This window comes from Pinus tabuliformis, chromosome 1_1 (assembly GCF_031772625.1).
Source record: "Pinus tabuliformis cultivar Carrire ecotype Pingquan chromosome 1_1, CPIR1, whole genome shotgun sequence".
NCBI lineage: Eukaryota > Viridiplantae > Streptophyta > Pinopsida > Pinales > Pinaceae > Pinus > Pinus tabuliformis.
The window spans coordinates 806,895,409-806,909,840 of NC_142297.1; the positions used below are offsets into that span (position 1 = coordinate 806,895,409).

The 14,432-nt window shown below is 39.6% G+C and overlaps 1 protein-coding gene across 1 annotated transcript; it reads right to left on the minus strand.

The window, feature by feature from the left end:
- Nucleotides 1-1,224: 1,224 nt before the first annotated feature.
- On the minus strand, nucleotides 1,225-5,306 carry LOC149216474 (uncharacterized). Its single transcript, XM_089389972.1, has 3 exons — nucleotides 4,953-5,306; nucleotides 3,309-4,821; nucleotides 1,225-3,222 (listed from the first exon to the last, which is right to left on the minus strand). The coding sequence occupies exons 1-3, from the start codon at nucleotides 5,297-5,299 to the stop codon at nucleotides 1,225-1,227; spliced, it is 3,858 nt and encodes a 1,285-aa protein (XP_089246098.1). The 5' UTR covers nucleotides 5,300-5,306.
- Nucleotides 5,307-14,432: the final 9,126 nt, after the last annotated feature.

Here is a 14,432-nt window from a genome sequence, read left to right on the forward strand (position 1 = left end):
GAAACTATGGTCACACTCTCTGCACAAGAAATCTTTAGATGCGAGCATCCCAATGAATCAGTTCGTTATCAGCTCATTGCCTCCGAAATCACTCTTCGAATCCATGGGAAATCAATTCCTTCCGTCGCTTATTATGAAATCCCGCCATCTCATCATTCAAGCAAAAGTAGTACTCAAGATAATGCACAGAAAATGAAACTACTCTGTGCCTGCACCATGGTGTTCAACGTTGCAAAATACATAAGAGAATGGGTTATCTACCATTCTCATCTGGGTGTGGAACACTTCTTTCTGTATGATAACAACAGTGAAGACGATCTGGCAGAAATTGTTGAAGGGTTACTGTCAGAAAATTACAAGGTAAGCAGGCATCCATGGCCATGGGCCAAGACACAGGAATTTGGATTCTCACACTGTGCTCTCATGGCCAAACAGAAGTGTCAATGGATGATGTACACTGATGTTGATGAGTTTGTATTTTCTCCTTCGTGGCTGAAGAAACTCAAGGCCAATGCCAATATTGGGTACCCATTAAAGAATACTGCATCAAAAGCAGCGCTGAGGCGATTAGTAATAAATCTTAGTAAACCGAGGGTTGCATTAACAGGGAAAATTTCTTTGAGATGCAGAAATTTTGGACCCTCCGGCATCCGGGAGCACCCGCAGAGAGGGGTTACTCAAGGGTACATTTGCAGGGAAACGAAGCTGAAGCGCTACAAATCCATACTTCTTTTGGATCAACGATCAAACTTTGTTCAATCGTCTAACACCACAAATCCACAGTCAACAATAGGACACGGCGTCAGCTCGGGCAATTCATTTCAAAGAGAAACGCCTTACGGCGTAAAAATGTATTTATAGTTGATATTTTGAATTTTGTATTTTAAAATTTGGTTAACATAGATAAAACTGAAATTTTTTATTTAAAAATTGAAAATTATAATGCAATATAAAAAAGGTTAATCTTTATTTTAGAATTTTTTTGAGTTGATTAAAAAACTTATCATATTTCAATTGTCAAAAAAAATTAAAAAACTTATCCTATTTCAATTTTCAAACCCATGAGGGTAAAGACAATCATTACAAACCATCAAAACCAAATATCCAATGTTAAAAGACATTTTAATAATCAGCAAGTCTCCCTCTCCAAAAGCCTCACTTGGAGAACTTGCACCGACCACTATAGCCAGGCTTGCACATAATTTTCATTTTTAATATAGAATTTCAATATCTGCCACAAAAAAGAGTCCATTGAACATCCTCCTCATCCTCCTCGAAAGATGCTATGTGTTCCTCCAGGTTGAAGGAAAAATCATCTGTCTTTATTGGTTCCTTCAAAGATATCAAAGTTTCATGACCTGGGAGCTCCTCTTTTTTTATATGAGTCGACCCTGTGATGTCCATCCTTTGAAGTTGTGCAAGGCCAGAAAGCCCTTCTATTTTGGTCAATGCACCACAATACCTTAAATTCAGAGTTATTAGTGCTGTTGGAAATGCTCCAACCTCCACCAGATTTCTACAACGGTAGATTTTGAGATGTTTAAGGTTGCGGCAAATACCTGCAGGAAATATTACCTGTGATATATCTGTTTGGTAAAGCTTTAACTCGTTGAGTTGAACCATGCTTAATAGCTCTTCTTCATCTCCTTCTGTCCTTTTAAATGGCAGTTCAATTAAAGGACACCTGCATACTGTTAAAACTTTCAGATTGTTCATCTTCATGACAGTTGGTGGCAGGAACTGTATTCCACATCTCGATATGTTCAACAGAGTCAATTGAGTCAACAGGCCAATTGAATCAGGCAAACATTGAAGATTCTCGCATTTCCGAAGCCACAATTCCTTCAAACTCGTTAGATAACCGAGCGAAACTGGAGGTATTTCCAACAAAGGCCCTCCTAATCTCAGGAATTCCAAATTTCTGAAGCATAAAACATCACTCGGCAACTCTTTGAGGTTTGTACCCGCCAAATTTAATTTTTTCAGGGATTGTTGATTGCCAACTTGGGGAGGCAGTAATTCCATCTGGAAACAACGTGAGAGATCTAAGCATTCAAGCATGATTATGTTTCCAAGTGTTTCGCTGAAGATGGTCAAACTGCAGCATCCCCTCAAATGCAGATGTTTCAGTTGCAATAGATTGCCGAAGGAATTTGGAAGCATTTTCAGACTTCGACACTCAGTCAAATCGATGCTTTTTAGATTTGTTAAATGCCCCACAGAATTTGGAAGCATTTCCAAACTTTCACACCGATACAGAACGATGCTTTCTAGATTTGTCAAATTCCCCAGAGAATTTGGAAGCATTTCCAAACTTTCACACCCAGACAGATCGATGCTTTCTAGATTTGTCAGATTCCCGAAAGATTCAGGTAGCAATTCTAAACTTTCACACCAACTCAGATTGATGCCTTGCAAATTTGGCAAATTCCCCAGGGAATCTGGAAGCCGCTTCAGATCTTCACATCTAGATAGATCGATCCGTTGGAGATTTGACAAATTTCCTAAGGAATCTGGAAGCATTTTCAAACTTTCGCACTCCTTCAAATCTATACTTTTGAGATTTCTCAAACTCCCCAAAGAATCTGGAAGCTTCTTCAATTTTGCACACCCAGCTAACTTAATGTATTGGAGATTTTTCAAATTCTCCAATGAGTTTGGAAGCATTTTTAAAATTTCACACTCAGAAAAATCAACGTCTTGAAGATTTGTTAAATTCCCGAAAGAATTTGGAAGGATCTTTAAACATGCGGACCGAACAAAAATGTGTTGGAGATTTTTCAAATTCCCCAAGGAATATGGAAGAATCTCTAAACTTTTCCCATCTATATGGATGCTTTGGAGATTTGTTAAATTCTCCAACGAATCTGGAAGCTTCTTCAAACTATCACACCCAATTAAACGGATGCTTTGCAAATTTGTTAAACCCCCAAAAGAATCTGGCAGCATCTTCAAACTTTTACACTGAACCAGAACTATCTCTTGGAGATTTGTTAACCTACCGAAGGAGCTTGGAAGAACCTGCAAGTTCTTGTACGCTCTTAGTGTTAGATATTTCAAGGAGCAAAGATCACAAAATTCTTCTGGTAACGATGCTAGAGGCACCTCCGCAGCATAAGAATATCCAGCTTCGATCTTTTCAAGGTGCTTCAACTGCCCTAATGACTTTGGAAACTCTAGAAGTGGCGCAGCAATATTCAACTCTCGCAACTGCAGAGGTACCTGCAATATTTACGTATGAATCAAAACAAATATAAAAAGCTACACTAAAAGAGATTATCACCTACAATGCATCCAGATCGACCTACCTGAGATTCGCATTGCCACAATCTTTCCAAATTTCTCCCAGACACTTCTAAAACTCTTAAATGGTGCATTGGAATCGAAGAAGGCAGTGAAGAGCAGGGACACTTATTCCAGCGGAGCCATAGTAGCTTTGGTAACCGGACCCAAGCCCATATGCTTTCAACAAAATCGCCTTCAGCTTCAAGAAGTTGCAATCTCTTGATTTCCAATACCTCATCACTGGAACTTCCATTCAATGTCAACAATTGCTCGCCCCAAGTATTTCTTTGGATGGACTGGGTAGCCATCCTAATTCCGCGCACTTCTGTCTGTTTGTGCTTTGAAAGCATTAAGCAATTGCAACAGAGTATGTGGAACATTACTTCGAATATAAAATCTTGAAAACTGTTGACACTTTCAAAGGTTGGGATGATTGAAACACTCGCAGGGCATAACTGCTCCAACAGATCAGGAAGGTTTTTAACCGGCCGCCAAAGACGACGCGCCATTAGTGTCGAAGTGTCAGCAATATATCTTCCCAGGTCCCTTAGGTGATCATGCATTCTTATTTTATTTGCATCATCCACCTCCACGAGGCACTTGTTCTGTAAATTCTTAAATCCCACCATACCACCCCATACTCTTATCCACATGTCCCTATCCTCTCCTGTGCAAAAACAAGCAATATCTAAAAATATTTGTTGCTCTTCTCCATTTAGGGAGTCATAACTGATTCTCAGTATCTTTTGGATGTCAGCAGGCAGTTGGTTAAGTCCATTTAACACCTCTTCCCAGTAAGATTTCTCACTTTCTCCACAGAGAAGAGCCCCAAATACTTTCAAGGATAACGGCAATCCATCACAGGCCTCTAAAAACCCGTTCATCAAATTTTCAAATCCTACTGGCGGATATGACTGAGAAAAGGCATAAGAGCAGAAAATATGTTGGGAGTGTGGTCTATTGAGGCCGCTCAGGTGATAAATTGATGATTCAACAATGCCTGCACTTCTAAGCACACCCTTGTCACGAGTTGTAACCAAAATCAAACTACTGGGGTCAAGGACATCCTTAATTGGCAAGAAGGCATCCAGCTGATCGACATGATCCACATCATCTAATATTAAGAGAGCGTGAAAAGATGAGAGGTTTTTCTTCAGTATCTCAATACCTTCTTCAACCCTGCGAATTTCAATATCTCGATTTTTCAAATCGCTAATTAGCTTGCATTGCAGAGAGTTCAGATTGCCTCTGGTTGCAGTTTCCCTCACATCAAATAAAAAGGAGGATCCATCGTAGTTTGATCTCCTACTGTTGAAGAAATATTTTGCCAGGGTCGTTTTCCCAAGCCCGCCTAAACCCACAATCCCCACAACCTTGGCTTCCGAGCGGTGTTCACACTGTCGCTGCAATAGCACCGTCCTTTCAAATGCTTCTAATTTTTCCTGCAACCCAGTTGGATATTTTGCCACATCCAACTGTGGTGGAGCTATTTTCAGCACTTTTTGCACCAATTTATCCAAGAGTTCGTATTCGTCCCTGAATAGTCGTTCAGGGAGTAAAAGTATAATGAGAAAAGCCTACCCGAGTTGTCATATATTTACCTAAATCAATCAACACAAAAAAAATTAAAACCTAGAACATTGATTGGAACAATGGCAGATACTCACCCCTTAAAGGCCTCCAGCTCCAAACCGCTTATATTGGCAACATCAGAAAGAGCCTTTCTCCATCGTTGAATTGTTTCGATGCCGTGTCGTTGCTTCTCTTCGTGTTTGTGCAGAGCTTTAGCGTACGGTCCATCTCTATCTGTGCCCGTCCACCCGGTCCACCGGAGATGATCAGGCTTAACTTTGTGAAACACAGGAATAATGGTTTTTCCCGAATTTACCATTGAAATGAGTTCATTGAGGCACCATTTGGAGTCCGCATAGCCGGGAGAGAAAATTGCAATATGAACAGACGCCACTTGAATAGCTGCTTCGATCTGGGCAGGTATTTCTTGTCCAACCTGCATTTCGGGTTTGTCAAGAAATGTTGAAATCATAATTTCAACGCTGCCTACGTACGCAGCCCAAAACCACCGAACGAAACCATAAAACCGCCAAGGGATATCGCACCGCCATCCAACAAAAAGCAGTTTCCGTATATTGGCCTCTGATGCGTTTTGGTGCAGGCACGTGGCTCTCCCCTGACGTAAGCAACTCTGACATATCGGGAGCTATCGTTCACTCAAGTGAGGGCTTCCGATATCTTTGTCCACTGTAGGATCAGCTCCCGTGTCCTCCGCCGTCGATCTCCTAAAGGTGCACGGGCCTGCAGCAAATTAAATATTGCGTGGAGTATTAGACATTCCGTTGACCGCCGAAAGGAATTTAATGAATTTATTGCTGTTTGTTGAGAGTTGGTATATGATTTAAATTTCTGTTTACGGCACATATGTTTTTGTTATTTTTATGTTTTTGGTCATATACATAGGTTTAGATATATATAGAATATAGTGTAGTGCCTGCGCGGGGTGGTGTAAAGTTTTTTTTGCTGCAGCAAAAAGAAGGTTGACTTCCATGAAAAATGTGGTGATGCACAGCAGTGCATAATGCATAAATGAAAACAGTGGGAGTGCATATGAAAATATGTATGTTCTTTTTACTGGTGGTGAAGCAAAGTGAAATACCGCAAATGGTGGAGCGGATGTTTTTTGTTTAGTTGACCTTTGTTTTCTTTGTAAGATGAAAATGCACAGCAGTGCGGGGAGTATGTAATTTTTATTACAGCAGTAAAGTTTTGTTTTACAGCAGCCTGTAAAAGTTGTTTTTTCACAGCAGTGAATATAAGAAGGATTTTACAGTGGTAAATCTTTGTATCAGGTTTTAATGAATAGAATGTTTTTTATGGTGAAATACTCTGTTCCTCAGTAATTTTTTTTGGTCTCTTTGTGCATAAAAGATCCTGGAGTCAAAGAACAGAGCATTGTCTCTGTGTTTAGTTTGAATCTTGGTTTTGGTATTTTTCCCCATTCAAAAATACCCAACAGTGGTATCAGAGCAGGACTAGGCTCTTTAAAGAAGTTAAAGAAGCTGAAGGGAGAAGGTTGTTGCTGCAGCAAAACTTCTCAGGCAGACAGAAGACTCAGACATCAAAGGATTCAGGTATTTCAAAAGTTTTTTTTGTGTTGCTGAAGAAGCAGTCAGTTGTTTTAAATACACAGTCTAGGAATGGCCAGCACAAGCACTGGTATGGGTATGTTTAATGCCCAGCTCCCACAGTTTAATGGGAAGAACTATGACTACTGGTCAATAACTATGACAGCCCTGCTTGCCTCCCAAGACTTATGGGAAATAGTTGAAGATGGTTTTGAAGAACCAGCAGATGAAACTGAGTTCAATGCATTAACTCAGGGAGAGAAGGATCAGCTGAAGAGTAATAGGAAGAAAGATTCAAAAGCCCGTGTGTTGTTGTATCTAGCAGTAGACCAGAGTATGTTTCCAAGGTTAGCAGCAGCTAAGACAGCCAATGAAGCATGGCAAACCCTCAAGACAGCCTATCAAGGCATGGAGAGAGTGAAGACAGCAAAACTACAATTGCTGAGAAAGGATTTTGAGAACTTGAACATGAAGGAGTCAGATAACATTGACTCATTCTTCACTCATGTGATTAGTGTAATCACACAAATGAGAACTCATGGAGAAACCATTGAAGACAGAAGGATTGTGGAGAAAATATTGAGGGTCTTACCCTCAAGATTTGATGCCATAGTCACCACCATTGAAGAGACAAATGATCTCTCAAACTATTCAGTTGATGAGCTACATGCATCACTGATAACTCATGAGCAGAGGTTGAGTAGGAATGAAAACTCATCTCTTGAGCAAGCCTTCAAGACCTAGATGTCCTTTGGAAGAGGAAGGGGTCAAGGAAGAGGAAACCGAAGAGGAAGAGGCAGAAGCCAGAACAGAGGTGGAAGGAACAGTCCATCAAATGCACAAGGAAGAGGCAGCAATCAAAATCAGAACCAAGGTCAAGGCAGCAGCCAACAAAGAGATCAGTATCAGGTTCAAGGACAAAGGTATGATAAATCTAATGTTCAATGGTATTATTGCAAAAAGTATGGACATTATGCTAGTGATTGTAGAAAGAAACAGCATGATATGAACAGCAGACAAAATGCAAATGTTACAAGAGAAAACATCAGTCAGGAAAATGTCCTGTTAGCTTGTAACATGGCTGAAACACATAGTGAGGACATATGGTTTTTAGACTCAGGTTGCAGCAACCATATGACAGGGAATATAGCCCTCTTTTCAGCCTTAAATCAAAACTTGAAATCAGAAGTCACACTAGGAACTGATAGTAAAGTGTATGTTATGGGAAAAGGGGAGGTAAAAATATTTACAAAACAAGGAGAAAGGAAAACCATAGCAGATGTCTACTATATCCCCGGAATGAGATGTAACCTATTGAGTGTTGGACAGCTTATCCAAAAGGGTTACAATGTTTACTTTGTAAATGATGTGTGCACCATCATGGACATACCACCCAGCAAAAGATGCATTACTGAAGTGAAGATGACAAGGAACAGGATGTTCCCTCTCCGGATCAGGGCAGACTTGAAGAACAAAAGGGAAATGGCAGCAGTCACCCAAGAGGCCTTCCAAAGCGTGCCAAAGGATGAAAATTGGTTATGGCACTTGAGATTCGGGCATCTAAATTTTGGAGGTCTAAACTTATTGAGCAGAAAAGGAATGGTAAAGGGATTACCATTGATAGAGAAACTGGACAGCCTATGTGAAGGCTGCATTTTGGGAAAACAACATAGAGAAAGTTTTCCATCAGGGAAGAGCATAAGGGCAAAAACACCCTTAGAGATTATCCACTCAGATTTGTGTGGGCCAATGCAAGCTCCATCATTAGCTGACAGCCTATATTTCTTGACATTCATTGATGATTTTACAAGAAAGACTTGGATATATTTCCTCAAGAACAAAAGTGAAGTCTTTGAGAAATTCGAAAATTTCAAAGCACTTGTGGAGAACCAAAGTGGGCTGCACATAAAAGTATTGAGAACTGATAGAGGAGGTGAGTATATCTCAAATGAATTCCTAAAGTTTTGTAGAAAAAATGGAATTCATAAACAGTTTACAACTCGGTACACCCCACAGCAAAATGGAGTCGCTGAAAGGAAGAACAGGACCATCATGGATATGGCAAGGAGCATGTTGAAGGCAAAGCATTTGCCAAATGAGTATTGGGCTGAAGCTGTACATTGTGCAGTTTATATATTGAACAGGTGTCCTACAAAAGCAGTCTTGAACAAAGTGCCAGAAGAGGCATGGAGTGGGAGAAAGCAAGGAGTCACCCACATGAGAGTTTTTGGGTGTGTGGCCTATGCACACATTCCAGATCAGCTAAGGAGGAAGTTGGACAGCAAAGGGGAGAAATGCATCTTCATTGGATACAGTGATGAATCCAAAGCCTACAGGCTGTACATCTCATCTACCAAGAAGTTCTTTGTAAGCAGGGATGTTCAATTCATTGAGGAAGAAGCTTGGGATGGAAGCATAGAGAAAACAGTGAATGTCAAGAACTGTTTGTCTCATGATGAAGATGAAGAGGAAGTGGCTGAAGTACATCCCCAAACAGCAGCGCCAACACAAGGACAGCAAGGGACACCATTGAGGATAAATGAAAGTGCTTCTCCAAGCACACCACAAGGAGGAAATTCAAGTGCATCTTCAAGCACTTGCACACCAAGTGAAAGAGGTAAGAAGTTTAGAAATCTAAGTGAAATTTATGAAGAAGGAATGAATTCCTTATTTGCCTTGTTTTGTCATGTTGATGATCCTATTCATTTCGAGGATGCAATTAAAGATAGGAAATGGATAGAAGCTATGGATGAGGAGATGAATACCATAGAGAGAAACAAAACATGGGATTTGGTTGAGCTACCAAGAGACAAAGAAGTCATTGGTGTGAAATGGGTCTATAAGACGAAAAGCAATGCTGAAGGAAAGATAGAAAGGCACAAGGCAAGGCTGGTTGTCAAAGGGTACAAGCAGCAGTATGGGAGAGATTATGAGGAGACTTTCGCCCCGGTTGCAAGAATGGAAACCGTGAGAGCAGTGTTGTCCATAGCAACACAAAACAAATGGAAAGTCTACCAAATGGACGTGAAGTCAGCATTCCTAAATGGAGTGTTAATGGAAGAGGTTTATGTGGAACAGCCTCTCGGATATGAGAAGAAAGGTGAAGAGCACAAAGTGTGTAAATTGAAGAAAGCTCTTTATGGGCTGAAGCAAGCGCCAAGAGCATGGTACAGCAGGATAGATTCATATCTATTGGATAATGAATTTGACAAATGTGAAGGAGAACCCACAGTCTACATCAAGGAAAAGGATGGTAAAATTTTAATTGTTGTCTTGTATGTAGATGATGTTATTTTCACTGGAAATGATATTTATCTTATTGAGAATTTTAAATCAGTCATGAAGGATGAATTTGAAATGACTGACATGGGTTTGTTGAGATACTTCTTAGGCATAGAAGTAGATCAAAATGAAAAAGGAATTTTTATATCTCAAGCAAGATATGTAAATCAAGTTCTGGGCAGATTTAACATGCAAGAATGCAAGACAGCCATCACTCCCACAGTGATGGGGTTAAAACTCAGCAGAGAGGACAGCAGCAAGGATTTTGATCCTAGCCTATACAAAAGCATTGTAGGCAGCCTTATGTATTTAACAGCAACTAGGCCTGATTTAATGTATGCTGTTAGTTTGATTTCCAGGTTCATGGAGAGGCCAAAGGAGGCACATTGGCAGGCAGCAAAGAGAATTTTGAGGTATGTCAAAGGCACTAAAATGTTTGGAATTCTATATCATGCCTCAGAACACTCAGATTTGGTTGGGTACACAGATAGCGATTGGGCTGGAAGTGTAGATGATCGGAAGAGCACTTTCGGCTATGTTTTTAATATGGGTTCAGGAGCCATCTCATGGGCTTCTAAGAAGCAGTCCATTGTAGCATTGTCTACAGCAGAGGCTGAATATGTGGCAGCTACAGCAGCAGCATGCCAAGCAGTGTGGATGAGAAGAATGTTGAGAAGCTTAGGCCAAGAGCAGGCAAAAGCGACAGTGGTCTTTTGTGACAATAACTCAGCTATTGCATTGTCAAAGAATTCAGTGTTTCATAAGAGAACGAAACACATTGATACAAGGTTTCACTACATCAGAGAATTGGTGAACAATGGAGAAATTGTCTTGGAACATTGCAGGACTCAAGAACAGGTTGCGGACATATTGACAAAGCCACTGGATCAGAAAAGCTTTGAATTTTTGAGGAAGTGTCTCGGTATGACCGAATGCCCAGCTGTTGAAATTAAAGGGGAGTGTTGAAATCATAATTTCAACGCTGCCTACGTACGCAGCCCAAAACCACCGAACGAAACCATAAAACCACCAAGGGATATCGCACCGCCATCCAACAAAAAGCAGTTTCCGTATATTGGCCTCCGATGCGTTTTGGTGCAGGCACGTGGCTCTCGCCTGACGTAAGCAACTCTGACATATCGGGAGCTATCGTTCACTCAAGTGAGGGCTTCCGATATCTTTGTCCACCGTAGGATCAGCTCCCGTGTCCTCCACCGTCGATCTCCTAAAGGTGCACGGGCCTGCAGCAAATTAAATATTGCGTGGAGTATTAGACATTCCGTTGACCGCCGAAAGGAATTTAATGAATTTATTGCTGTTTGTTGAGAGTTGGTATATGATTTAAATTTCTGTTTACGGCACATGTTTTTGTTATTTTTATGTTTTTGGTCATATACATAGGTTTAGATATATATAGAATATAGTGTAGTGCCTGCGCGGGGTGGTGTAAAGTTTTTTTTGCTGCAGCAAAAAGAAGGTTGACTTCCATGAAAAATGTGGTGATGCACAGCAGTGCATAATGCATAAATGAAAACCGTGGGAGTGCATATGAAAATATGTATGTTCTTTTTACTGGTGGTGAAGCAAAGTGAAATACCGCAAATGGTGGAGCGGATGTTTTTTGTTTAGTTGACCTTTGTTTTCTTTGTAAGATGAAAATGCACAGCAGTGCGGGGAGTATGTAATTTTTATTACAGCAGTAAAGTTTTGTTTTACAGCGACCTGTAAAAGTTGTTTTTTCACAGCAGTGAATATAAGAAGGATTTTATAGTGGTAAATCTTTGTATCAGGTTTTAATGAATAGAATGTTTTTTTATGGTGAAATACTCTTTTCCTCAGTAATTTTTTTTGGTCTCTCTATGCATAAAAGATCCTGGAGTCAAAGAACAGAGCATTGTCTCTGTGTTTAGTTTGAATCTTGGTTTTGGTATTTTTCCCCATTCAAAAATACCCAACAAGAAAGACCTGTAATCCAGATGAAGTAAGGCTACGGTAGAGAGGAATTGCAAAGGTTTCCTTAAGATCAGGCCCACGATGGCTGATGAACACATCGTAGTACTTAGAATAAGAAACCGATGCAGAACCCGCCATGGAGGAGGAGGAAGCAGCAGCACAAGCATCATCTGCCATTGAAACTGGAATCTGGACGGATAGAGGTGAAAGGATACGAAGATGTGCAGGCACCGAGCTAGAAGAAGGGTAAAAGCGCAGGGAAGCCAATGGGTGGATATAAAATGCCTGCTACTTTACCTTCCCCGAAAGGAAACCGTCACGCGTTTGAAGAGAAGATGGATAGATGATGTGATTCTCAATATCGCTGTGCGTAACTACCACGCAATAGCAGTGAGTAGTGAAAGTTCTTTTTAACTTTATAATTTTTAATAAAAGTTAAATCAATTATATTATACCTTTTTTTAATTTGAAAATTGTAAAGTTTTAATAAAAGTTAAATCAAACACATTATACCATTTTAATTTGAAAATAGTAAAGTACGATTCAGAATTATGTATTTTTTTATTTAATTAGAATTAGAACTTTTGAAGAATTCGTAACTTGATTTCAAAGATCTGTTGCCATCCGATATAATTATTTCATAAATAATATAAATAAACTAATTACAACATGAAAATATAATAATTATTATTTTATAAATACTATAAACAGAATTATTACCAGATAAGTGCCCAAACAACTATAAGTTCAACTTTTGTGTTTGATCCTAGTCCAATTTTGAAGTTCAACTTTTGTGTTTGATCTTGGTCCAATTTTGAAGTTCAACTTTTGTGTTCTCGTCAATTAATCATCCTCCTCCCCTCTACATTTGTTTCCTTGAGCGACTCCATCAAATAACCCAATGGGGAGATCATGAGAGATTGTTATGCAACCAAATCACAAAACCGAAGAAAAGATAGATCAACAACTTGAGAATTAGCCTCTTCAAGGAGGCAACCCCCTTTACATCATATAAATGAACAATTCTTGGATGATACAACTGGCAAGACCTCCTTGATATAGATAGGAGTCTAAGGGGCCACAATATAATCAGAGCCTACATAACAATAATAATATAAGGGTACAACAATAACAATAGTGTTTTACACTAACAATAACAATAAGGGGGCTATATTAAGATTATAGGTACCTAACATGCCCCTCTCCTTCAAAAAGTGTTGTCATCAATGTTTGAGTAGTTATGAATGCTTCTGTATAACATTCTCATCCTCCCATGTGGAATCTTCAGCAAGTAAGTTCTTCCACTTAATGAGATACTCTGAATTGATCGATTTCGTAATTCGCGGGTTCTTGTTTCCATGATTGTTTCAGTCTCCAATATGATTTTTCCTTCTTTGTCAAGTTTTGGCAATACTGTTTGAATTGTGAGCTTGTCACCAATAACCTTCTTTAAGCATGAAACATGGAAAACTAGGTGTACTCTGGAAGACACAAGTAGTTTTAATTTGTATGCCATAGTACCAATCTCTTGCAACACTTTGTAAGGACCATAATACTTTGGCGATAATTTATTATCCTTCTTAGCTTGCTTGAGGAACATTTGTTTATATGGTTGTAGCATTAAAATGTCAGTCACCTACATCAAAACTTCTTTCACTTTGATGTTGATTCGTGTTACAAATTGTAGCAAGAAAGACTAAATTTGACTTGTGCCTTAATCAAATTTAGGAATTTGATTTTCCACATCAGCAAGATGACTTGGATTGCAGTGAACTTGTGTGACATGACCTTGTTTACTAGTTTACAAAGTAAATTCGAGTTATAGGCTAGAATTAGAGTTGTGCATGTGGTGATTGATCACAATAGCTCCAACCAATTCTGAAATGAGATACATTCGACTTCCTCCTAGAGAAAGCTTCTTCATGTGTGATCATGCCAAGTATTCTATGAGGACTACAATTTTGCAAATAAACTGTGGTGTTGCATGATTTTGCCCATAGATTCAATGACAACGCTTGATCATGCAACATGGCTCTTGTTTCTCCCACTATGCTTTTTTTCTTCCTCTCAGCGACCTCATTTTACTAAGGGTTATGGGCTGTTATGAGTTCTCTTCTAATACCCTTTTAGCACAAAAGTCCTTGAAGGTGTTAGAAAAAAGTTCTCCTTCATTATCACTTCTCAAGGTTTTCAATTTCTGACCAATCTCCTTTTCAACCAATGCTTTGAATTCAACAAATTTTGAGAAAACTTCATCCTTCTTCAGCATGAAGGAGATCCAACATTTTCTTGAAAAGTAATCAACATAAATTACATAATACTTGTGTTTTGTTGTAGAGGTTGTCGAAAATGGTCCACATACATCAGAGTGGGCTCGCTCCAAGATTGCTCCAGCTCTGCTATGTTGGCCTTGGAAGGTGGATTTGACATATTTCCCCAATGTGCACCCCTTACAAACATCATGCTATTCAAGGGTACATTTCAGGAGACTGGTGGTAATCTGATGCATGATCTTCAAGGCCCCATGGTGTAAGTGTCCCATGCGCTTGTGCAAGAGTTCTCCAACATCCTGACTCTGCACACTTTTTTCCTTGATACTCAATGCAACACAAGCTTCCACCTTAAGTTTGTATAAATTCTTCACTCTAACTACAATCTGTTTCACTTGCTTAGTAACTACATGTCTCAGAATGACTTTCCCCTTACTGAAAATGACATCATAGCCACGATCCTCCAATACAACTACACAGATGAGGTTTTTCTTCAACCTAG